Genomic DNA, 23,636 nt, shown 5'->3' with positions numbered 1-23,636 from the left:
TTCACGCTTGCGGTTTGTGTGCGAGTGTTGTAACGATTCCAGTAAAGGACATCACATATCCTGTTCGTTCTGCGGAGAGAGAGAGAGAGATTAAGGGAGAGAGAGTTTCTGAGTCTCTGATTCCGTCTCTAAACGTCGTTAAATATACATCTGTAAGTCACAGTTCGTGTTCCTCTCTGAGTGTGTGTTTGTGTGTGTGTGTCTATCGCAGCTCAGTGTGTCTGTTTCGGTGTGTGTATGTGTGTGTGTGTCAGACTGTTCCTCAGTGTGTGTGTCACAACAGCTTTCGATGCAAGTGTTACAGAGAAGTGGATGCTTGGTGATCACAGAGCAGGGTGACACTGTCAAAAGCTTCTCCTGAGAATTACTCCGTGTGATTTAAGTCTGTAGAGATCCTTCCCCGTCGGACACAAACACAATCCTCCAGGTTCTGTATTTGACTCGAGCTCCTCCTCACTCTCGAAATGGAATCATTGTTTCTTATTTTCGGTGAGTACCGTTTCAATCCACGAATATTTGTGGGAATGTACCGTAAAGTGGGGTTCTGTAGCTCTGTGGTTAGAGCAATCGCCTTGCAAGCGAGACACTTTTTTCCTTTTCCAGGCAGGGCGAACCCTTGGGCAATTTCTCCTCTATACTCCTGATAATAACCGCTCCTAAACAAAACAATGCTGTATTGCTCATTTTCAATCACCGACAGTTTGTAGGACACTGCTATGTGCAATTGCCAACCGCACTTCGCCCACAAATATAAGGTGAATTCACGTTAGACATGTCTTGAAGACATCAAAGCTCTATATCAAATGCAAGAATTAGTATTTATGATTACATCCCATTCGGAGAGTCGTGCAAGCCAGACAGTTAGAAAGAAAATCTGTACCCTCTATCGACTGCAGATCATCCAGAAACCTGCAGCTGGTGTCATCTCCTCCACCAGTCTCTGTGACCGTATCATCCCCATCCTTGGATACAGTTCACGATCCTGTTACTCACATTGAAAGCCCTCCATGTCCTCACACAACCCTACATCTGCGACCTCCTACGCCTTATCAATCTACCCGCTCTCTCAGCTCAGCGGACTCCAGCCTGATTCACGTCTCCCACCTCACAGCCCCACATTGACGGGCGAGCATTTAGCCACTCTCTAACCATCCAATGGGAATACATTCTGCAGTCCCACTCCCTCAACATTTCCTTGCTTCCTTCAAGATAAATCTGAACACTCTTCCCTTTGAACGTGCGTCCGATCACCTTAGTTGTCTTTGTCCTACAGGCTCCTTAATTTTTTGTTTGTTTTGGAGAGGCCGGAGGGTCTAGTGCAAAAGCTAAGAAAGAAGAAAGTGGAAAGTGAGGCGAGAAAGTCATTTCTATGCTTTCCCTCATTAACGTATTGCTTTATAAATGCAAGATGCCAAAATGCAAGTTGTTATTGTTGGTTAACGGAACAGAAGCTACCAGGAAAAACAACAGCCAGTAAGCACACTTGATACAGAAAGAGAGACACAATCTGCTCTGTCTGTTATACATAAATTTCTCAGTTTGTGAGTGGTCAGCAAATCGCTTCTTTCCCAAGCCTCCAAAGCGAAACAGAAACACAAACGGCCCTTGCTCAGAAAACAAAAATCAGAAGTCGCTTGGAACTCTCTGCATGTAAGGCAACGTCTAAGGAGAAAATAAAGACAGTCAACGTTTCGTTTCCTCTAACCTTCGTATGATCTGCTGCCTCAACTGCTGAATGTGCCCAACGACTTTTGTTGTTGTTGTCTGATATCCAGCATCTGCAGTAATTTGTGTTTTTTTCTTTCGCAGAAAATGCCGTTCAGCCCAATCGTATGCTTGTCAGTCTGTGAAAGTTATCTTTGTACAGTCCTATTGTGCGCTCTCTCCATGGTGTCTGTGATGGTGTTCGCTCCCCAACTGGAGCGCTCTACAATAATCCCAATCTCTGTTCCTTTTTTCCCGATTGTATTTGCGCTGGTGTTCGCTCCCCCACTCATGATCTTTTTGACGGCGAACTTGAGTGGCTGCCTGTAGCCAAGGAACGGTTATGTGACGGCAGATTTTTGGGTGAATTATTTTACCAATAATTCCTGCTTTGGTCTTTTTTTCCCTTGTACAGTAATACTTCTGGAGAGAAAGTCTGTGGAATCTGCAGGTTAGTGACACAAAATCTAACAATCAAATGTTGCTTTGGGAATATTATCACTGTTCCTCAATCCCTGTGCCTTGCCCATTCCTTCTGCATGTTCAGTTAGCTTTTGAAGACCTTCCAAATCGACCAAGCTTTATTCTGAAGTATGGTGTTCAGTACAGAGGGAGCGAGTCTGCTCTGAGGGATCTGCACTCATATATTATGTAACAAAGCAGTCAACCATGGCCATAGTTTGTGTGGAATCTCCTATCGTATATAAAGTAGAAGAATAAATATATAATACAACGTTTAATAATGAAATACGAATTGTAGTAATCTAATATAAACTATGATAATAATAATAAAAATCCATGGATTTGTTTTAGAGCCTTATCGGGTCCCAAAATGCTTCACAGAATATACTGCAATATGAAACAGCTGCTAGCTTTGCTGGAGATATACGGCAGCCAATCGCACACAGTGGTGTCTCACAAAGTTCATGGATTGAATGACCAAATTACATTTTTTTTAAGGGATTCTTATCCCCAGAAAAGAAACGCCAATTGACTGCTGGGTTCCCACTGACTGCTAGATAAACAGAAGCATGTGGATAGAGGAAACTTGTGTAAAATTGTGTCCTGACCGTAAATCTAAATATAAAGTTTAATAATCTATCATAGAGTATAGTATTGTAATATCGACTAGAATAGTTTAATATAAAGTATAACAGTCCAATATGATGTAAAATAATCCAATATCAGTATAATAATGTAGAGCATAATAAGATAAAGTATAATATCACTATCCTTTATCTGCAAACGGAGCTGCAACATGTACAGCTGGTACTGCAATAACCTGTTACTCTTATGGTGACACCTGGGTCGTGTACAGCCAGCAAACACTGCAACCAATATAATGATTATTATTGTTGTTGTATTTTTTTAACGCCAAACATCCTCCCAATGTGACACCTTTTCTGTACATGTACATTATATTATATTATCCTGAGTGACTGGAAGTCAAAACGAAACGGACTCTCAATGTTGCGTATGGTGTTTTATAGTGAGTGTGAGGCTGGTGAATGGCGGCAGCCGATGTGCCGGGACAGTGGAGGTTCATCACGATGGACAGTGGGGCACAGTGGATGGCTATGGCTCTGGTGACTCTGGTTGGGATATGCTGGACGCGGCTGTGGTGTGTAAGGAGTTGGGCTGTGGAGCCGCGCTGTCAGCCTCAGGAGACGCTCACTTTGGGATGGGCTCTGGTCACATAATAACGTATAATGTTCGGTGCAAAGGGAGTGAGTATGCACTAAGATATTGTTCCTCAGAGAACTGGCGTCACTATTATTCGTCACACTCCTCTGATGCTGGCGTCATCTGCTCAGGTAATTAATTCATTGTCTGATGATTTTTCAATGTCTCAATAGGAATTAGAATTAGGGAGATTCTGGTAAAAGTTTGTAACCCGCAATATGTCAGTGTATTATTATTAAATCTGGTGTGGAGGGGTTGGTGGGAAGGAGTGGATTCACGCTCATTGCCCTAGGGACATAAATGCGGGTCGCACACATATGTTGTCTGCGTCATCTGCTTAGTTAAACAAATCTGTCGATCATCATCAGGTCGTTTTCCGAGTGGGTCGTTTGGTGGGGTGAGCACGGGTTGGGGGCAGTGTTGAGAACAGGCGGCTGAGCACAGGGACTGCCACAAGGGGCAGAGTATGGGGGGGAGGGTCCAAGGTGGTTGAGCAGAGGGACTAAGTACGTGGAGGTTTAGCATAGGAGTTGAGCAAATTTGGGTTCTGCACAGGGAGCATTGAGCGCTCGGAGTTAGGTGAGAACAGTTGGGACGTGGATAGCACAAAGGGGTGCAACATGGGGTTAGAAAACAATGGGCTGAGTACAGTAGGAGTGAGCATAGAGGAGGGATTAGCATACGGTGGATGCGCGATGGGCCTGGTGGTGACCACGGGGCTTGTAATGAGCACGGTAGAGGTAAACACCGGGGATTTGAGTACAGGATTTGGTTAAACACAGGGTCGGTAAGCACATTGGACATCACAGGGGTGGAGCACAAGGGGTGAGCAAATGGTGTGAGCACTTTCGGGGATGAGCACAATGGGGTGAGTACGGAGGGTTGAGTTGAGTATCAGTGAGCACAAAGGGCAGAGCACATGAAGGGTAACACATGCGTTGAGAACAGGTGTGTCGAGCAAAGGGGGTTTAAGGACACGGGATGAGAATGATTTGGGTTTAGCACGTGAGGAAAACAAGCGGGTTTAGGACGAAGATGTGAGTCTCGTGAGCTGAGCAGAGGAGTGGATGAGCACAGGGAAGGTGTTGATCACTCTGGTTTGGTTAAACACGGGGTGTAAAATGGACGCGTTTCTGGGGATAGCATATTGGGAGAATTTGGCCAGAGGTGTTGAGCACCGAGGTTTTGAGCTCAGGGGTCTGAGCACATCGGGGAGCACATGGAGGTATCAGAATGGGAGGAACAGAGGGAGGGAGCGCTCATGGTTAGCACAGGGCGTAATAATAGACGGTGAGCACAATAATAATAATAATAATAATAATCCTTGCATTTGATATAGCGCTTTTCACGTCGGGAGGACGTCCCAAAGCGCTTCACAGAACACACTGTAAAGTGAATTGACTGTATATTTGTGGGCGAACGCGGCAGCCAATTGCGCACAGCAATGTCCCACAAACAGTCGTGGATTGAAAATGACCAATTAATTATTGTTTTTGGTTTTTGAAGGGATTATTATTAGGCGTTCCTAACAGAAATGTTCCTGGTCGGTAAAAGTCATCATTTATACAGGAGAAACACCTTAAACAATTGAACGCAACGATTATGCGTGAAAGGAGGGGGGGGGGACCCGCTGGAGAATGCGGGCATCGACCCCGCCGCCGCCTCCCGCACGCTAAGCGAGCGCTCTACCATCTGAGCTAATTCCCCGCCGGCGCGTCAGAGGGCGGCACAGACCGCCCTGTTCCGTGACGTCTCGTGCGTTCGTCGCGTGAGCGCGGGGACGGGAGTCGGGTTCGGTCGGTGCGCGAGACCGAAGCGACTCGCGGCGAAGCGAGAGTCCGGTTGGGAGGTCGGATCGCCCCCCAACGCAACACACAACAAAAATAAAACACAACACAAGTAGAGGATGACAACCGGAGTGAAGAGCACAGTGGATCACGAGCAAAATTTTGGGTAAAGAACATGGGGAGCGCGGGGGTGGTACGAATAGACGGGGAGCACCTGGGGTTTGTGCATACGCGGGGAGTATGGGGTGAGTATGGGTGGGAACACAAAGGTGTAAACCGATGGGTGTGTCAACAGGTTGGGTGAGCAAGAGGTAGTTGTACACAGGATGAGTAAGGATACAAGGGGTTTGAGCAAAACGGCGTGGAGGGCTTTTGCTCTGGAGGAGGCTGTGCACGTTGGGGAGGCTGTACCTTGGATGGCAGCTGTGCTCTGGGGCAGCAGCTGTTTCCGGGAGATGCCTGTGACGGAATGGGGTTGTGACAGTTGGGGACTGTGCTCTGGGAATGGACTGTGACTGGTAGGGTGCTGTACGTTTGGAGTTCGGCTGTCCATCCATCGCGCTGTGTCAGGTTGGGTGCTCTGTGGAGGGACTGTCCTCTGAGGCGTCTCTGTACCGTGGGTGGGTGGCTGATCCTGTGGGGATGTGAAATTGTGGGGCTTGTGACGTGGGTCAAGAGATGAGCCTGTGGTGGGGCCTGTACAGTGGGAAGTGGTCGGTGGACCCTGGGTTTGTTTTGGCAGTGAGGGCTCTACCGGGGGGCAGGTGTGGGGTTTCTGCAGGGGTTCAAGATCGCTGTACCTTGTGGGGAAGCTGTGCCCTCGTTGGTAGGGCAGGGCAAGAGAGCACTGTGCCGAAGCAGCGCACCGATGAGCCTGAGAGGCAGCTATCGGAGGTGGGAGTAGTTGCTGTTACCTGTGAGGGGTTTGTACCAGGGAGAGCGGTCTTTGTCTGGATCTGCCTTTACCTGGGGTGGGGCTTCCTTGTGTAGGGTCTGTGTAACCTGGGGGTTTGATTATTCCCCGTGGACGGTTGCTGTGCCATAGGGGATGTCTTCTGTTTTGTATTGTTGCGACTGTGCACTGTCGGTGGTGTCTGTGCCTTGGGGAGTGGCTGTGCTCTGGCGCTGTGGGTGAGGGCTGTGTCCTCGGGGCGAGGTGCTTTGGCCGGAGTTGGGGTTGTGCTAGTGTCTGTGCCTGGGTTCGTTCGTGTTGTGTGTGATGGTGCATTGTATGCGTCCGCGACTCCCCCACACCCCCATACACACACAAACATATATTCAAACAACAAAAAGCGAGCTGCTAATGCAATAATAAAACAACAATATCTGCATCTTTGTATCTGCCAGAGCGCAATACACAATTGATGTAGAACGATTTTACCTCTTCGGGAAGCTCTTATTGTTTTAGAGTCGTGGACGTACTCCAGAGCAATGCCTATCCTTGATGAGATACACTTAAAATAACTTTAATGAAGCACCAAAATGTGATGTTTGGATAATATTCCGCAATGAATTGACGACAGAGAAAATTACACACTATTCTTTCAGTAACACATGCGCATTAATGTGTTCTGTAACAAAGCAATAAACAACTGCCATATTTTGGGGGAATCTCCTATCTTTATATAAATTATAATAATCTTGTATAAAGTATAATAATATAATATTCAGTATAATAATATAAAAGCTCTATCCTTCTGTTCCAAAGGCAGCTGCAACGGGTATATGTAGCCGCAGAATGAATTGTTAATATTATTGTTGATACCCGGGTTTTGGACTGTATGTAGCCAACGGTCATTGGAACCATTATAATGATTATTATTGTTGTTGTATTGTTTACCGTCCAGAAATCCTCGCAATGCGACATGCACCTTGTGAAGTATTACCTTCGATTACGTTCAATATTCTGCGTGATGTCTTACAGTGATTGTGTGGCAGATTTTATTTCATTTTGGCAGATCGTTTGAGGTTGGTGAATGGCGGTAGCCCCTGTGCCGGGAGAGTGGAGGTTTTTCGCAATGGACAGTGGGGCACAGTGAATGGCTTTGGCTCTGGTGACGATGGTTGGGATATGTTGGACGCGTCTGTGGTGTGTAAGGAGTTGGGCTGTGGAGCCGCGCTCTCAGCATCAGGAGACGCTCACTTTGGTGAAGGCTCAGGTCCCGTTGTGACGTGGAATGTCCGGTGCAGAGGGAGTGAGTCTACTCTGAGGGATTGTCTGTCACAGCCCTGGGGTGGTGGCTATTCCTGGCCACACTCCTATGATGCCGGCGTCATCTGTTCAGGTAAATATTTCAGTCTTCGATCATTTTTCTTTCCTCATGTTTTCGGAAAACTGCGGATCGAAAAACATTGTTAAAGCTTGTATCCCATAATATGTTAGTTTATTATTAAACCTGAGTGGAGTGTTTGCGCTCATAGCACTGTGATCAATTTTCCAAATCCAAAACATACGATGTCGGCGTCATTTGCTCAGTTAAATAAGTCTATCTTTTAGAATAACCTCGTGCTTGGGGTGAGGGCAAGTGTGAGCGAGGGGATGGTTAGGAGGTCGCCAAAGGGCGCTGAGACCTGTGGTTGAGCACAAGCGAGTGCGTAAACTGGAAAGGAGTACATGGTGCGTAAGCACAGCGTGGGTGAGCGCAGTGGGTGAACACAGGGCAGGGCATCCCAGGTTGTGAGCAACGCCAATGATCGCAGAGTGTCAGCAAATGGTGGTGTAGGACAGCGGTTAACTACAGGGTTGAATACTTGGAGCGATAGCACAGTGATTTGCGCTCAGGGAACATTGAGCACAAGGGGAATAGGCACACTGGGTTTGGGGTTAGCACAAAGGGCCGAGAAAATTGTGTGGTGAGGAGAGGGCTATAAATGTGGAATAAGCATGGTTCGTTGAGCGCAGTGGGGGAATGAGCAGAGGGTTTGGAGAACAGGATTGCTTAGCACAGGGTGGGGAGTACATGCGGTATGCTCGCTGGAGAGCACACGGGGGCACAGGGTGCGAGCCCAGTGGTGTGCACGTGTAGCATGGTGAGCAAAGCAGGGCTGAGGAGAAGGTGAGCTCAAGGGATGATGATCTCAGCATCTGAACGCATTGAGGGTGAGCACAGTAGGGCAGACAGTGGATGTACTGAGCACACGGAGTGTGGAGCATGAAGCGGAGTTGAGTATAGGTTGGGCGAGTACAGTGGAATAAGCACAAGGAGGGTGTGCACAGCAGGGGAGTGAGCCCATATGGTTTTGAGCACAGGGGGCTGAGCATAAGGAAGGTGAGCACCGGGTCTAAGCCCTGGGAAGCGGAAGTACAAAGGGGGTCGGGAGTGGCGGGTGAGTACAGTGTTGCAGTGCAAAGGGAGTTGAGTACAGTGGGGCAGAGCACAGAGAGATGAGTAGACATGCAGGGAGAGCCCGGGGCGATTGGGTGTGCATGAGTGCGATGAGCAGGGGAATTTGAGGCAGTGAGTGAGCTGTTTCAAACAATTTGTGGAGAACAAGGGGTGGTAACCGGGGAATGCATATGTGTTGGTGAGCTTATCGGGAAGATCAGGGGTTAAGCACATTGGGCGTATCACAGAGTTAATGCACATGGGTGGGTGTGAGCACAGGAGGGATGAGTAATAATAATAATCCTTGCATTTTATAATGCTCTTGGAAGGATATCCCAAAACGCTTCACACAATAGACTGCAAAGTGAGTTAACTGTACAGGGTAAGAGGAGCACAGTGTGGATAAGAAAAGGGGGATTCAGCACAATGGCGAGCAAAAGGATGGGTTGAGCAGAGGGGAAGCGCTTGGAGGTGAATCCTGGATGAAGAGCACGAATGGCGAGCACAGGTGGGTGGCAACAAGCGGGGAGCAGCGCCCGGTCTGGCGTAACGCAGAGGGATTGTGAGCGTTGTCTTTCTAAATAGGGGATGCAGTCATAGTGGCGTTGAGCACAGGCGGTGGTAAGAGTGCAGAAGTTAAGAGCCCAAGGGGAGGATTAAGTAAAAGTGGGAAGAGAAAAAGGGAAGGCAAGCAAAGGCGGAGAGCATAGTGGAATGAGCACAAGTCGGGTGGTGAATACACGTGAGGTAATCATAGGGCAGAGGGAAGTATAGGAGAGTTAAATGACGGAGTGGTCATATGGGTGGGAAGCATATGGTGGAAAGCAGGAGGATCAACACAAGATGGAAATGCACAGAGTCGAAAGCACACGAGGGTCACAAGGCGGTGAGAACCAGGGGTTGAGCAGACNGGGGGTGAGTACAACAGGGGTTCAGAACAAGAACGCAGTGCACAGCAGTGGAGTGAGCACGTGTGGGATAAGAAACGGTGGGTGTGTGCACAGGGGCCTCAAAACAAGAAGACAGAGCACAGGCTGTGTAAGAACAGGGGAGGGGGAGAGTATTGCAGGGTGAACAGAGGGAGAGAGCAGCGGAAGAAAAGTGAGTACAGGCGATGAGTAGAGAGGGAGGTGAGTATACTGGGGCTGAGCACAGGGTATGAGCACTGGGGTACATGCAGAGCACCGGGGAGCGGGATGCATTGGTAGTGATCACAGCGGTTTGAGAAAGTAAATTTGAGCATGGGTTGAGCGCATTGGTGAACACTGGGGCAGAAGACAGGGGGCAGAACCAGGAGTGGCACAGGGTGGGGTGGGTGTGGGGCGTGGGAGTTGAGCATATGAGTAAGTGTACTGGCCATAGTGGGTAAATTGTGAATGAGCAGGTGAGATTCCGCATATTGTGGAGTAGGGAAGTTATCACCCATGGGCGGGGGGCGGGGTAATCAAAGGGATGTTTACGGGGCGGTTTTCACAGGAGGGTGAGCAGAGAGTGTGTAAACAGGAACGGTAGGCACAGTGGGGTTGAGGACAGGTGGGTAAGAGCAAGTTGTGTAAGAGCACGAGGTTGTTGAGTACAAGTGTGTTGAGCCAAAGGGGGATCAGCAAAGGGAGAGAGCGCAGGGGATTGAGCACAAGTGAGGTGCTATTAAAACTCGAGGTATTCACAGGGCGGGGAGAAAAAACAGAAAAGTGAAATCAGGGAGTGATTAACGTCATAGACCAGTTGGGCCGAATGTTTCTCTGCTGTATATTCCAATGTATTCTCAGGCTCACCCAGTGTCACAGATTCCCTCCTAACCCAATGTGACACATCCTCGGCTAACCCATTGTCACACAGCATCTACTATCCCAGGTTCCCACCTCCTCTGCTATACGTGTGTCTCACCATCTCTGCTAACCCAGGGTCAAACGTCCGCTGTTTGTGAGGGTACAGATTGTGTTAATTGCACATACGCTTGAAGTTGTTGCTGTGGATATTGTATTGTATGTACTTGGCAGGAGGTAACCCACCCAAACTGGTGAATGGAGACAGCCGGTGTGTGGGGAGAGTTGAGCTGTACTACTATGACACTTGGAGAACAGTTTGTGGCGAGACGCTGAACATGGAGATGGCAGGATATATTTGTAACTATTTGGGATGTGGATTTGCTGTATCAGTCTCAAGTAACGCTCGCTTTGGAGAAGGATCGGGGCCTGTGGTTGGTCGGCCTGACTGCGGACACGGGCAGGACGGTGGCATATTCTGTTCAGGTATAGACCACAACTGCAACAACGTGCCATTGATATGGGTGGAGTGTAGGGCCAATCAAATTTAATTTGGGGATTGTTGGCAATGGCAACAGAAAAAGAATCCCTTCGGTTATTGAATATCGTCATGAGATTTGTTACCACTACCTGAACAGGCAGTCAAGGCTATAAGCAACTCCAGCTTACAGTGTCCCCGAGCTCACACTGACCCCGAGCTCACACTGACCCCGAGCTCACACTGATCGCGAGCTCACACTGATCCAGAGCTCACACTGACTCCGAGCTAACACTGACTCTTCGCTCACAGAAAGACATACCCAAACATCAAAAAGTGTTTCAATACGGAAGAATTGCAGCGTCAAATCAAGACACGTAGTTGGAACCACCCACATTTCTGCCTCGTATTAAACCTCAGAGAGAAACAGTCTCAGAGGGTGAGGCTGGGCTTATTGTCGACACTGATGTTCACTGTCACAGATCAGATCAGAGTGAGTGTTTGTGAGATTACCTTTACTGTGTTTTAATTTCAGATCCACTTCAGAAAGCCATCATTTCCCTGAAGACAGATTCCCCGTTCTTTGTGGGAGGGGAAAGCGCTCAGATCTCATGTTCTGGGAATTATCCAGGCAGCATATTCTCTTTATACATAGACGGCAAGTTTCTCATATCACGGACAACTCAGGAAAACATCCACACGTCAAATTTCACCCTGTCGGATTTCAGTGCAGGAAATTACACGTGTAAATATACTACACATATAGACGGTCGAGAGTTCACATCCCCAGAGAGCGAACGAGTGGGAATCTATTTGTGGGGTAAGATCTGGGTATGATTTTACATAATAACCAGTTTGCGTTTCTCTCACGAATCTGTTAAATGGCCGTTCGCTGCCACTTGCATTACATTAGCCTTGATCACAGATCTGCCCTCCAACTACCACTGTCCCCCATCCCGCCGCCCACCCATCCTAACACATGTACCAAATGCTCAATGACACAAGTCTACTTCAATTCCTCACTTTCCCCCGTAATTCATTTCACACTTCCTATTCCCCAACCTTTCATTACTTCTATTCCTCATCCGCACGTACATTCTATTGCTTCCATCCCCACACTCTATTTTTCCGAAACACTGACTCTCTCCCACAGCCTCACTCCCTCCCACATCTTTTATCTCCTCTCCCTCCTATGAAAGTCTTGCGACATCTTGAATGTGTTTATACTGTCTTATTCCAATCCCGCTTCAGTCAATGATTCCCACCATCTCACTTTACTGTGTGAAGTCGTTGCTCCTACATTTACTGTTTGGTCCCCTGGATGTGATCGTATCCTGTTATTTAAATACGTCTGAAGGTCAGTTGAGAGTTTCTGTCTGTATTCCCTGTCACAGGTCCCTGGCTATAGCTTTGTGGAATATCAGGCCACGGCCTCACTGCCCTCCATGGCCACCCCTGTGCCAGCCGTTGTCCCCTCCCTAGGTTTAAAGAAGCATATGCTCGGGCCTGTCCTTAATCTGTCCCTTAACCCTTGCCTCTCCCAGTCTTCACGATGAATCCTTCAGGCTGAGAAATAAGAAAATAGACAGTGTTCGTCTGAACTGAACTGTTTTCATGTCACGAAGTGTGTGTTTGTGAGATTATATTTACTTTAATTCATGAACCGCTCCAGAAACCCACCATTTCCCTGAAGCCAGATTCACGGGTGTTTGTGAGAGGGTAAAGCGCTTAGATCTCATGTTCTGGAAATTATCCAGGCAGTAATTTCTCTTTATACAGAGAAGGGAAGTTGATGTCATCACAGTCGACTCATGAGAAAAACAACACGGCAACATTCGCCCCATCGGAGATCAGTGCAGGGAATTATTCGTGTAAATATGCTAAACATAAAGACGCACGCGAGCTCACATCACCAGAGAGCAAACGAGTGGGAATTTCTTTGTGGGGTAAGAGCGAGATCTTGAACTCTCTCATCAGTGGGTTAAGAGCGAGATCTTGAACTCTCTCATCAGTGGAAGAGCGAGATCTTGAACTCTCTCATCAGTGGTATTCATTGCCCCAAGTGTCCAGTCACTGCGATCATATCACGCCTTCGCCCCATCCTCACTTTATTTTATTTAATCATGGAATCATACAGCACAGAAGGAGGCAAATTTGTCAATCTTTCCTTTGCCAGATAATCTGAAGTAGCTAGCCGATTAAATCCCACTCCCAAACTCTCTCGCTGCAGCCCTGGAAAATTCTCCTCCCCAAATAAATATCTTATTTTACTAGCTTTTTTACACCAGATTATCTGCATTGCTCCCTTCCTCCATCAAACTGAATCCCTCACTTCCAACAGCACGCATCCTTCCTCACATTCACTGCCTCCCTCAACCAATTTTCCACCCTCCCTCACAAACCTTGATAACCTACCGCAACCCCATTGCCTTTCACAAACTCTATTAATCCCACACCGTCTATTTCTGCTTCCAAATTCCTAACACCCTCCAAAACGTCCTATTCCTCTGTCGCTCATTGCCTCACACACTCCCACTGCCTCAAAATCCTATATGTCCCTCTCACTCAAATGAAGGTGTGATTAGGTCTGGAATGTATCTGGACTATCTGATCGAATCATAGCTTCAGTTAGCGAGTTCCACAATCCCATTTCCCTCTGTGTGAAGTCGATGCTCCAGAATTAAGTTTGATCCGTTGGTTGACACCCTACGCTGTTGTTTAAAACACTGCTGAAAATCACACGTGCTGTTCAGATTAAATTACCGTTCGGCCGTCTCATGCTGAAGCTGTTAGTTAGTTGCCCGGCCTCACTGCCCTCCGTGGCCACTCCGCTGTCAGCCGCTGTGCACCCTTCCTCTGTCTAAAGAAACGACTGCTGGAGTTTGCCCTGAAACTGCCCCTCAAAACCTTCACTTCGTCCAGACACCTTCACCAGGATGGGAAGAAGCAAATGGTCCTTTATGCTATAACCTGAAACGTTTCTATTCACAGAGCGAATGTTTGTGAGATGATCTTTACTGTGTTTTTATTCCAGATCCGCTCCAGAAAGCCAAAATTTCGCTGAAGCCAGATTCCCGGGTGTTTGTGAGAGGGGAAAGCGCTGAGATCTCATGTTCTGGGAATTATCCTGGCAGCAATTTCTCTCTCTACAGAGATGATGCGTTTATCATATCACAACCAGCTCCAGAGAATAACAACACGGTAACATTCATCCTATCGGAGATCAGTGCAGCAAACTACACGTGCAAATATACTACACAAATAGACGGACGAGTGTTTACATCAATAGCGAGCGATCGAATGGGAATCACTGTGCGCGGTAAGGTTTGGGTATAATCTCACACAAAAATCTACTTGTCTTCTGATCTTTTACAGTACCTTCTGTTCCAGTAACTCTTTATATCATCGATCATATTTCCACGTTATCTCCCGCTCTCAGTTGGATTGCTTGATCCAGGCTGCAACCATCCACGCGATAAAACAGTTTCCAAACCCAAATTCCCGACCCATCCCTATACAGCGTATCTGGGGTGTAAACCCTCTCTCCTGCAAACAGCGGAAAGCATCGCTGCTGAACTGATCTCCGTCATTCCGCGGTGTGTTTTGGAGTGCGACAAGGTTGGGCGGACCCAGATCTTGCTCTTGCATTACAGCTGTTACTTACACCACTACCTCACACATTGACCATAATCGTGTAGACTATCCCTTCTTGCCCCACAACATACCAACAAGATGCTCACGCTGACTTGTACTTTTAAAGCCAACGTAGAAATAATCCGGCTCCCAGTGTCCGATCTGCTCCTCAACCTGATGACGATGAGACAGGCCGGACTGTTTTGTTATCAGCAGTTCCCTGGAATACTGGGACATGCCTGGCTCATGGAGAAGAATGGGGAACACCATGAAGTGTGGCCTCGATTCCAATCTTCCGCAGCTTGGCTATTCACTTGCGCAGCACCAGAAGAGACCCTATTTAGCTCAACCTTCCCAGGATCAGGGGTCGAGAAGTTTTCTCTTGAAGACAGACGAGGGGAAATTCGGCAATTTTCATTGCAAAAGAGAAAACATTTCCTTCTTTTGCGCTTTGAAATTAGCAGGAGATAAGATCTCAGCGATGCCTTTAAAATAAAGGGTTTTCCCAGCATATTAGCTCTTCAAAGTCGACAAATTACTCTGGTCATTTCCCTCTCCAGCAAATTGGACCTGGAAGCACATTACAGGACTGGCTGCGGGGATTGTCGCTTCGTTAATGATAATTGTGTTACTACTGGGAATCAGTGAATATAAGAAAGGTAAGTGGCCAATAATATCAGTGAATATGGCTTAAAGTTATTGGGAATAAATAATAATATTAATAAACCTTGCATTTGATATATCGCTTTTCCCGTCTTCTCGAAGTCCCAAAGCGCTTCACAGAATATGCTGTCATGTGAATTTAATGTATATTTGTGGGTCAAAAGAAGGAGACAGGAAAGTATACAACGACTTTGTATTGATATTCTGCGTGTCAATGAGTGCAGATGGGGACCTGACAACAAAGCTACCAAACAGTCATTCAGTCTTTATCAAGTCATTTATTGTTGGGACAGATTAGACAGCACCATGGATCTGAGTTAGAAAGACATGTCGTTGTTTATGTTAGCGAAATTGGCAATGAGTTTTATCCTTAACTTTGAGTACTTGATAATATCGATGTTTAAAGGCTGTCGACAATGATACTTTTGGATTGAGATAATTACTGTCAATATCCAGTGCAGTACCCTACTCTTGTTTCCAAGACTTTGTTCCCAAGTTCTTCAGCCTGTACCCACAGTGAGAAAGTTGTAACGTGGTCCTGTTTTCCTGATCATGTGGACATTACAGTTCCTGCAGCAGCATTCGAAAAGAGAAGGGAGAATCCTGGCCAACAATCCCCAAAATAAAATGGATCAGTCACTTCATGTCCGCTTTTGTTACCCACTTGTGTGCAATGGGCTGCAGCATTTCATTAAAAAAGCAGAGTCACTGCAATTTGAGGCCAGTGTTTATTACACAGAATAGTAATAAAAATACTAGACCCGGTTGAAGTGATGGGTCTTGTGGTGTGAGGGTGGGAGCGAGAGCTAAATCAGATGGAAACTGGGATGTATTTACAAATAGCGTAGCGAAGTGGCTGAAGGCATGTCCATGGATGGTGGTAGTGATGGGAAAGGGTTTGGGTAGGGACTGCCCTTTGTAATGAAACGGTAATAATCTATGAAAGGGAGGATTATTGTTAATATAACCACAAAAATACACAACCAGTACTAATCAATATTTGACATGCGTTACCCTTTGCAATTACAGGTAAACAGAAGAGTTCAAGTGGGGAAAGGTGAGAACATTTCACCGCTATTTCATTCTATTTCCCCATCCTGCTTGCACAGGTGCTTCCACCCCGACTGGAGCTCTCTATACTCTTCCCATTCCTCCTCTCACGCCATCCTGTCTGTGGTGTTGCTTGCACCCCACTGGAAATCTCCAATTTAATCCCATTCCCTGCTCTCTCTCCAAACTGTCTGTACATGTGTACACTCCCACACTCATTTGCAACACTTGGAGGGCAGAAAATATATTGGGGGTAAGGAATCCTCCTATTCAGCTCCTGCTACACTACAGGATAAATCCCTAACGGGTAGAGATTTCCTAACTCGAAAAGCAGAGGAAGATTGCAAGACGGAGCTCCCTATAGCAAGCCGTGTGGTTTTAGCTGGTGGGATCCCAATTCATACTGTGAGGTCGCTAAACCCTGATTCTAGCCATATTGTGCCTAAACCACATGGGGATTAGGTTGGCAGATGTAATGCATATTAATTAAATAAAAAGGAATTGCCTTCTATTGGAGGCATGACTGGAATTCATCGTATGGTATGGATACTCGTCACCATGGTGACGGGTTTCCACACAAGCCTCAGACAACTGGCTCCCAACACAAACCTTCCCCACCCCCTCGCTTCACTCCAGCTGAGTGTCAATGTTTGGTCGTTAGCCCTGTTACAAGACTTGGACTGAGCACCGCAATCCTCCTCAGTAAAACAGCAGAGAATATTTCGCTCTCATCTGTCTGTTTTTTTCGCAGGAACGTACCCACGGGAGGCGGCCCTGAACCCAGCAACGTCACCTGTGAGTGAGAAGTTTCCTAGGTTTGAGTCCTGAGTGAAAAGAGCTGATCACAACCTCGTCTGGTCAGCCGATGGCCCGAGCCCCACACAAAACCAATCTCTTGCTCATGAGCTTCCCCCAAACCAGAGTCTATTGATTCCTTGTTCTCTTTCTCTGGATCTGTCTCTCCCCTTGTGCAGTCGCCTTCTTCCTTCATCTCTCTGGGTGTCTTACAGTGTGTCAATCTGTATGTCTGCCCCTCTCCTTCTCTCTTGGTCTGTCTGCGTTTCTGTCTGTGTGTCTGCCGCATGATTGTCTGTGTGTCTGACTGTCAATCGCTTGTCTCAAGTTGAGCCACTTCAAGTTTTTTTTCTTTCAGAAGAGACGATATACCGACGTCCCTTCTGCCCTTTTTCGTGGACTTTGAAGAACCCGCGGCCCAATTCAAAGAGAGAATTTGTCTCTCATAGCCAACAGTCTCTCTCTGTCCAACAATCCTCCAGAAAACAATTGTTCACGCCCAGTGTACATCTGATTTTGGAGCTGCTGACACCAATGCTTGCATGATCATTAAAGATTATTAATTGCAAGATTTTAAGTCCTTAATAATACTCATACATATCCTCTCTCTCTCTCTCTCTCTCTCTCTCTCTTTGACTCTCCCGTTATCGTTTGTTCTGTGTGTCTCTTTGTCTCCACTCACCTTCTCCCTTAGTCAGTCTGTGTCTATTGTGTGTGCCAATCTGTGTGTCTGCCACTCTCCTACTCTCTTGGTCGCTCTGCGTGCCAGGTTGTGTTACTGTTGCGTGTTTGTGTGTCTGCATGTTTTTTTCTATGTCGCTGACTGTTTTGAGCCACTTCAAGTTTCGTCCTTCAGATTTTAAGATAAACCGAGGAAACTTGGGCCTGTTTAGGAGGATATTAAAGATCCCTCGGCGCTGTTCAAGAAGAGAACCTCTCTCACTCTGCCAACGATCTCCATCTGGCCATCAATCCTGAGAAAAAATCGTTCACATACTTGTACTTGTGAGGCTGCTGGCATGAATGTCTTCCAGGTTTAATTGACAGTATACGCAGTAACTCCATTACACCGTCAATCCTGTGAAGCTCTTTGGGACTTCACGATGTCGTGATAAGTTAGTTTTTTTCAAATGCCATGTTAATCAAAATATTAACTGTGGTCTAATATTTACTATCAGCATTATCGTTAATAATTATTTACTGCAACCTTTGATATCCTTAATAATACTGTTCAACTATAGTGCGGTTAATGAATTGTGCTAAATAGAGTTTCCGTTTGTTTCAGATGCTACGGTGAGAAAGGTTCCCCGGTCGGTGCCTCCAATGGTGAGTAGTGAATGCATCACTGGCCTGTGTCAGGGCAGCTTAACACTGTGTCAGCCTTGCTCAGGCCCTGTATCGGTTCAGCTGCACCAGGTGTCAGCCTACCTTCAGGCTCTGTTTCAGCTCACCTCAACTCTGTGTAAGCCCAGCTAAGCCCTGTGTCAGCTCAGTTTCTGTACAGCCCAGCTCACGCCCTGTGTCAACAGACCAGCTTTGGCCGTGTGTCAGACCAGGTCAGACCTGGCTCAGCCCAGCTCAGCACTGTGTCAACCCAGCTCAGCCGTGTCAGCCTGGCACAACCCAGCTCAGGCTATCGGTCACGCTGTCTCAGCCGGAAGCACTCGCGCTTGAGCTATAAATTCATGGTTTTATCCTCAAAGTCGGGAATTTGGCAATATTGAGAAAAGCAAGAGAGAATCTCCCCTTGCACTGGCCGTTAACAATTTTTCACTGATTTTAGCTGATCCTTTTGGTTATGGTCATAAACTTTCCACCAATTATAATACATGTTGTTAAACACTTTCAGCCGTTCTCTCAACGTGAAAAGTTTCAGAACCATGTGCTTGTGTATCTGTCTACGTGATTGTGTTTTTCTGTGAGCGCATGTTTCTGCCTTTTTGGAAGTGACTGTGTGTGTGTTTGTGTGTGTGTATACGTATGTGTGAGTCAGAAAGAGACTCTCGATGTCTGTGTGTGTCTGTGTTTAATTTTACGTTCAAACAGCGTCGTTCACCTCAGAGGAGTTTCTTAAACGCAAGATTATTGTCATTATTGTTGGCTCCGGTTTATTTACGGGGGGATTTATCACAAACTTGATTCCACTTGCTGATAATTTAACATGTGTAGTACTCCTGGTGTGGGGAAGGGGAAACAAACAACCTCACACACTGGAGACATGAGTCGGAGTCTCCAGGGAGGGGTGGGTGGGGGAGGGTTTACTCCCAATGACCTTCTGCAGATATATTGAGTGTTGCCCTGTTTGCAGAATGCTGACATCATCTACGCTAATCTGATGTTGGGAAACAGGATTGAGAATGGCCATGAAAACGGTGAGAATGATGGTCCAATCTACGCCACAGTCAGAGTGTAGCCCGGAGGCCGGTGGCCATCTCCTCGCTCCAGCTCCTCATCAGCAACTATATTCAATACCAGCTTCAGTTTGACTTCAATGGGTCACTCGCGGCACTTGTCTCGCTGACATAAGTGGAGATTGAGTCACAGAATGAGATAGAATGAGTGAGTGAGTGTGAATGAGTTAGAGAGAGAGACTGAGTAAGATATAATGAGACTGAGGGTGAGAGACTGAGCGAGAGATTGAGAGAGGTACTGAGTGAGAATGAATGTGAGAGAGTGATTGAATGAGACTGAATGGGAAACTGAGTGAGAGAAGGAGATAGAGTGAGACATCGGGACTGCCTGCGAGAAAGAGAATGTGTGTGTGTGTGTGTGTGAGAGAGAGAGAGAAATACTGAGTGAGGGACACATTGAGAATCAGCGACTAAGAGAAAGATAGCGAGAGTGAGAGTCTGTGTGGTAGAGGGTGAGAGAGTAAAAGAGAGCAGGGCAGGTTGTGAGAGAGATGGAGAGACAAAGGACGAGGGGTGTGAGTGAAAATCGGAATCAGAAATATTAGTGCTTAATTTACTGGATGGCTCAACAATGAGCGTGTTTGAGAAAGAGAGATTGATAGAGAGAGAATCTTAGGGGGATCGGGAAAAAGGGGGCAAGCAGAGATAAAGTGATGCAGAGAGAGTGTGAGAGGGGACAGAAAGAGTGCGGGAGGGTAAGAGGGGGAGTGAGAGAGATCAACTGAGAGCAAGTGGAAAAGAATGCTTGTGTTAGAAAAAAGTTAATGTGCGATTCAGAACTAAGAGGGCGTTTGAAGTACGAGAGAAGGAGAGAGCAATTGAGTGAGAGAGAGTGTCACACAGAGAGAGAAACAGGGCTGACAAGCAAGGAGAGAGACGGGGGTAGGAGAGAGTAATTCGGAGGGTGAAGGTGAGCGAATGTTTGAGAGACCGATTATGATGGAGAGCGGCAGAGAGAGGGACAGAGTTGGTGAAACAAACAAGGAGGAACAGAGCAGAGAGAGTGAGAGATGGCAGAGAGAGTGTGTGTGGTGTGTGTGGGGGGGGGGGGGGGTTGGGTCGATGCACGTGGGAAGCGTTGTTCTCGATACCAATATAAATGGTAGCCGCTCAGACACGTATCATAATGACATTCCATAGTCACACTTCCTCCTTCTTCCCCAGTCACTGAAGCCACCTTCTGTGTCACAGAGTTTCCCTGAATCAGGCCTGGAAGACAAGAGCGTGGAATCATTTAGCTCTGTGGTCAGAGCGCTCGCCTCGCAAGCGAGAGGACACGGGTTCGATTCCCGGACAGGACATGGCACAATCTTAGGCAAGCTTCCTTAGCACCCACCCCACTGGGTACTCCCGACGTGAAAGGCGCTCTACAAATGGAACCATGTTGTTCTTGTTCTCTTTCATTGTTTGCTTCCGGTGGTCAATTAGTCAGGTGTCTCCTATGAGAGACACAGAAGCAAAGTCAGAGCTTGTTAAATATGTCAGCTGTCAGACTAACATCTGTGCTGTGATCAAACCCTCCCTCTCCTCTTTAGTGATTTATTGATAGAGGTGTAGTCTGTTAATAACACAGTGAAATAATAAAAAGAATCATTGTATTTGATGCAGCGACTTATCACGTCATCCAGTAATTTCAAATCGTTTCACAGGAAACACTGCAAAATCTCGTCACTGCATGTTTTGTGCGTGAATCGCGGCAGCTAATTGCGCTCATCGAGGTCCCTCTCACAGTCCAGGATTGAGTGAACAATTTACTGTTAATATTTTTTATAGGGATCATTACCCCTAGAAAAGCGATCCGCCGATCGACAACCAACCGCGTTCCTGCGAACTGCAAATCAAACAGAGGCGTGTGGCGCTGTGCCACATTTTGCCCGGTGGCGAATCAAACAAATGTCTCGTCGCTTGCGGGGCGAAACGTCTTACAAATAAGCTATAGGCCTTCAATGGAATGAAACCTTCTTTATAAGAAGTTTTAGTTTACACGTATAACAATGAAAGCAGAGTTGTTTGGCGTAACATTGTGACTCAACGTAAATTGGGTTTGTGTACGGGGAAGTCATTGCATTGCAGCACTGTGCATCTGATGTTAAGGCACAATATTACGTGGCAGCGTCATTGACAATGACACTGGGAATGATTAATGTGGATTGCAACTGATTCTTGCCAAGATGTGAAGCGAAGCGGCCTTTGGCGTAATCTGCAGTGTTGTCAATCCCATTACTATGCCTGTAGAGAATGTATTGGGGAGCGAGGCCGGGGTGATGCCTGTACCAATACAGAGCAACATAGTTCGAACTGTTGATATATGAGCAGCTCAGAATCACTGTGTCTCCCTCTTGTTTGCTCAGCCCCGCTGTCTGCTGTCTGACTGGATCTCCCAGCACCACATCTGCAACGAGAGGAAAGGATCAACTTGAAACATGGCGCTACATTACTCCTGCAGCTCAGGAGACAGTACACTCGCCTCGAAATCGATAGGACAAGGGTCCCTTCCCTGGCAGGACCGGGATAAACTTTGGGAAGTTTCCTATCTATACATACGCACCTGTTTTCCGAGGAGTAGTTAGGAACCCAGCTGCTGGTCGATTGGAGGATGACCTTTCCGGGATAATAATGACTAACTTAAAGTGTGATCATTCAATCCACTACTGTTTGTGGAGATACTGCTGTGTGAATTTGGATTCTCCGTTTCGCCCACTAAACACACAGTCACTGCACTATCCAGTATATTCTATGCAGTGGTTCGTGACGTCTCGAAGATTCAAAAAGTGCTATACCAAATGCAATGATTATTATTCGTATTATATTTCCGTTACGAATAATTTGACCCTTAAACCCGCGTCTGGAGACAAAGCCAAGAATGTTAGACCTCTTGAACCGTCCTCCAGATGAGACTGTCTCTACATAAACATAAATCTGTATTGTGTGACACACAGCCTCACCTGACATAAAGCTCAACAGGATAAGGTAATCCATGAACAGTCGCATTGTCGCCATTCACAAAGAAGCTTTTGCCACCAGAGTTTGATGATGGAAAGTGTTTGTCGACGGTGACGGGTTTCAGCATCACATCTGTGACCCCACAGCAGCGTTTCCTTGACAAGCTCAAACTGTGACCTTGCTGTCAGGCTAACAATTATGGACAGTGGACTAAACTCACTTTTATGTTCAGTGATTTCAGTGAAACCCCGACATCATTACATAACTCTTTTGGATAAAATTTGGTGAGGAGGAATCATAATAATCCTTGCATTTCATCAAGCGTCGCTAAGACAACAATTACAACAACAAGTTGCATGACGCTGCGCCTTTCGTGTCGGGAGAACGTCCAAAGTCTCAGGACAGGTAAGTGTTCTGCACTGGAGCTGCAGTTTGGGAGAAGATCGGGGTGGAGTGCACAGTGAATGGAAGATGCATGATGATTGAAGATACGGTTTTAAAGGAAGGTCTTGAGAAGGAGCCAAGTGGACGGAGAGTTTTTATTTGATGGTGTGTATCCTTTTCCACGTTTAAATGCTTCCACGGTTTCTGCCACTCAACCTCAAAGACCGCCACCATCACTACCAACCAGGACACACATTTCGCTCTCTCAGTATATCAATAATTGTTTAGATTCGATCCGTGGGATGATTGGCATCCACATAAACCGTCATAGATTCAGTGACCAATATTATTTTGATGGGATTATTATCCCCTGGAAAAGTGAACCACCAATCGATTTACAAACGAATTCTTATTCACTGCTCGGTAAACAAGGTATGTGTGTGTAGTGGGGAACATTGCCTAAGGTTTCATCCGCCATGGAATCGAATCAGCGTCCTCTCGTTGGCGATGCGAGTGTTACTCCGTCTCCGCTAAAGGACTCCATGAAATGTAATAAAACAACAGAGACATGATTAATAAATTTGTTTTTTGTAAACCGAAGTACATCAAGAGCAGCTGGAACTGTAGCTACTCGTTAATTGTTGTCTTCCATTATTGTGCCATATAATGATGTGAATGTTCAGCTCACAAGTTGATGTGATGTGATTGTGGTTCCCTCTGAGTCTGACAACAGCCATGTCTGATTCCCGCAGGGCCTCGAGGCCTGAACAAGTTTCCGTACACACTTAAACAGACAGATCATCAGACAGACTTGTCAGCCAATTTTGCACAGCAGTGTCGCTCTATCAATCGTGATGACATTTTTTTCGAAAAATATATTTTAATGCGCGACGATCACGTGGATTTATTGCAAAGATTTTTAAAATTATATTTACAAAGCAACACATGCAGTACACTCTTAAGCTCGCAGTATAACGGGACGGGCGTAATCACCGTGCTTTAGGTACTTCCCT

General features: G+C 46.6%; 1 protein-coding gene across 1 annotated transcript; it reads left to right on the top strand.

Moving 5' to 3' along the window:
• The first annotated feature begins 22 nt into the window (after positions 1-22).
• LOC103191355 (deleted in malignant brain tumors 1 protein-like) lies at positions 23-19,513 on the top strand. The gene is made up of 13 exons (XM_042345798.1): positions 23-152; positions 384-489; positions 2,120-2,155; positions 3,195-3,518; positions 7,133-7,459; positions 10,501-10,752; positions 11,280-11,564; positions 13,779-14,063; positions 14,938-15,036; positions 16,070-16,097; positions 16,842-16,885; positions 18,171-18,211; positions 19,194-19,513. Exons 2-13 carry the CDS (start codon positions 465-467, stop codon positions 19,296-19,298), a joined length of 1,851 nt encoding a protein of 616 aa, XP_042201732.1. The 5' UTR covers positions 23-152; positions 384-464; the 3' UTR covers positions 19,299-19,513.
• Positions 19,514-23,636: the final 4,123 nt, after the last annotated feature.

The sequence above is a fragment of the Callorhinchus milii genome, unplaced genomic scaffold (assembly GCF_018977255.1).
Source record: "Callorhinchus milii isolate IMCB2004 unplaced genomic scaffold, IMCB_Cmil_1.0 Scaffold101, whole genome shotgun sequence".
In the NCBI taxonomy this organism is placed as follows: domain Eukaryota; kingdom Metazoa; phylum Chordata; class Chondrichthyes; order Chimaeriformes; family Callorhinchidae; genus Callorhinchus; species Callorhinchus milii.
The sequence above is the reverse complement of the archived record's forward strand: the minus strand, read 5'-3'. Positions and strand labels throughout refer to the sequence as shown.

Coding starts and splice junctions, on each gene's coding strand:
- LOC103191355 (XM_042345798.1), top strand. CDS start 465: ATGGAATCATTGTTTCTTATTTTCG. Junction 2,156..3,194: donor AAAGTCTGTGGAATCTGCAG/GTTAGTGACACA, acceptor GGTGTTTTATAG/TGAGTGTGAGGCTGGTGAAT. Junction 16,886..18,170: donor TGAACCCAGCAACGTCACCT/GTGAGTGAGAAG, acceptor CGTTTGTTTCAG/ATGCTACGGTGAGAAAGGTT.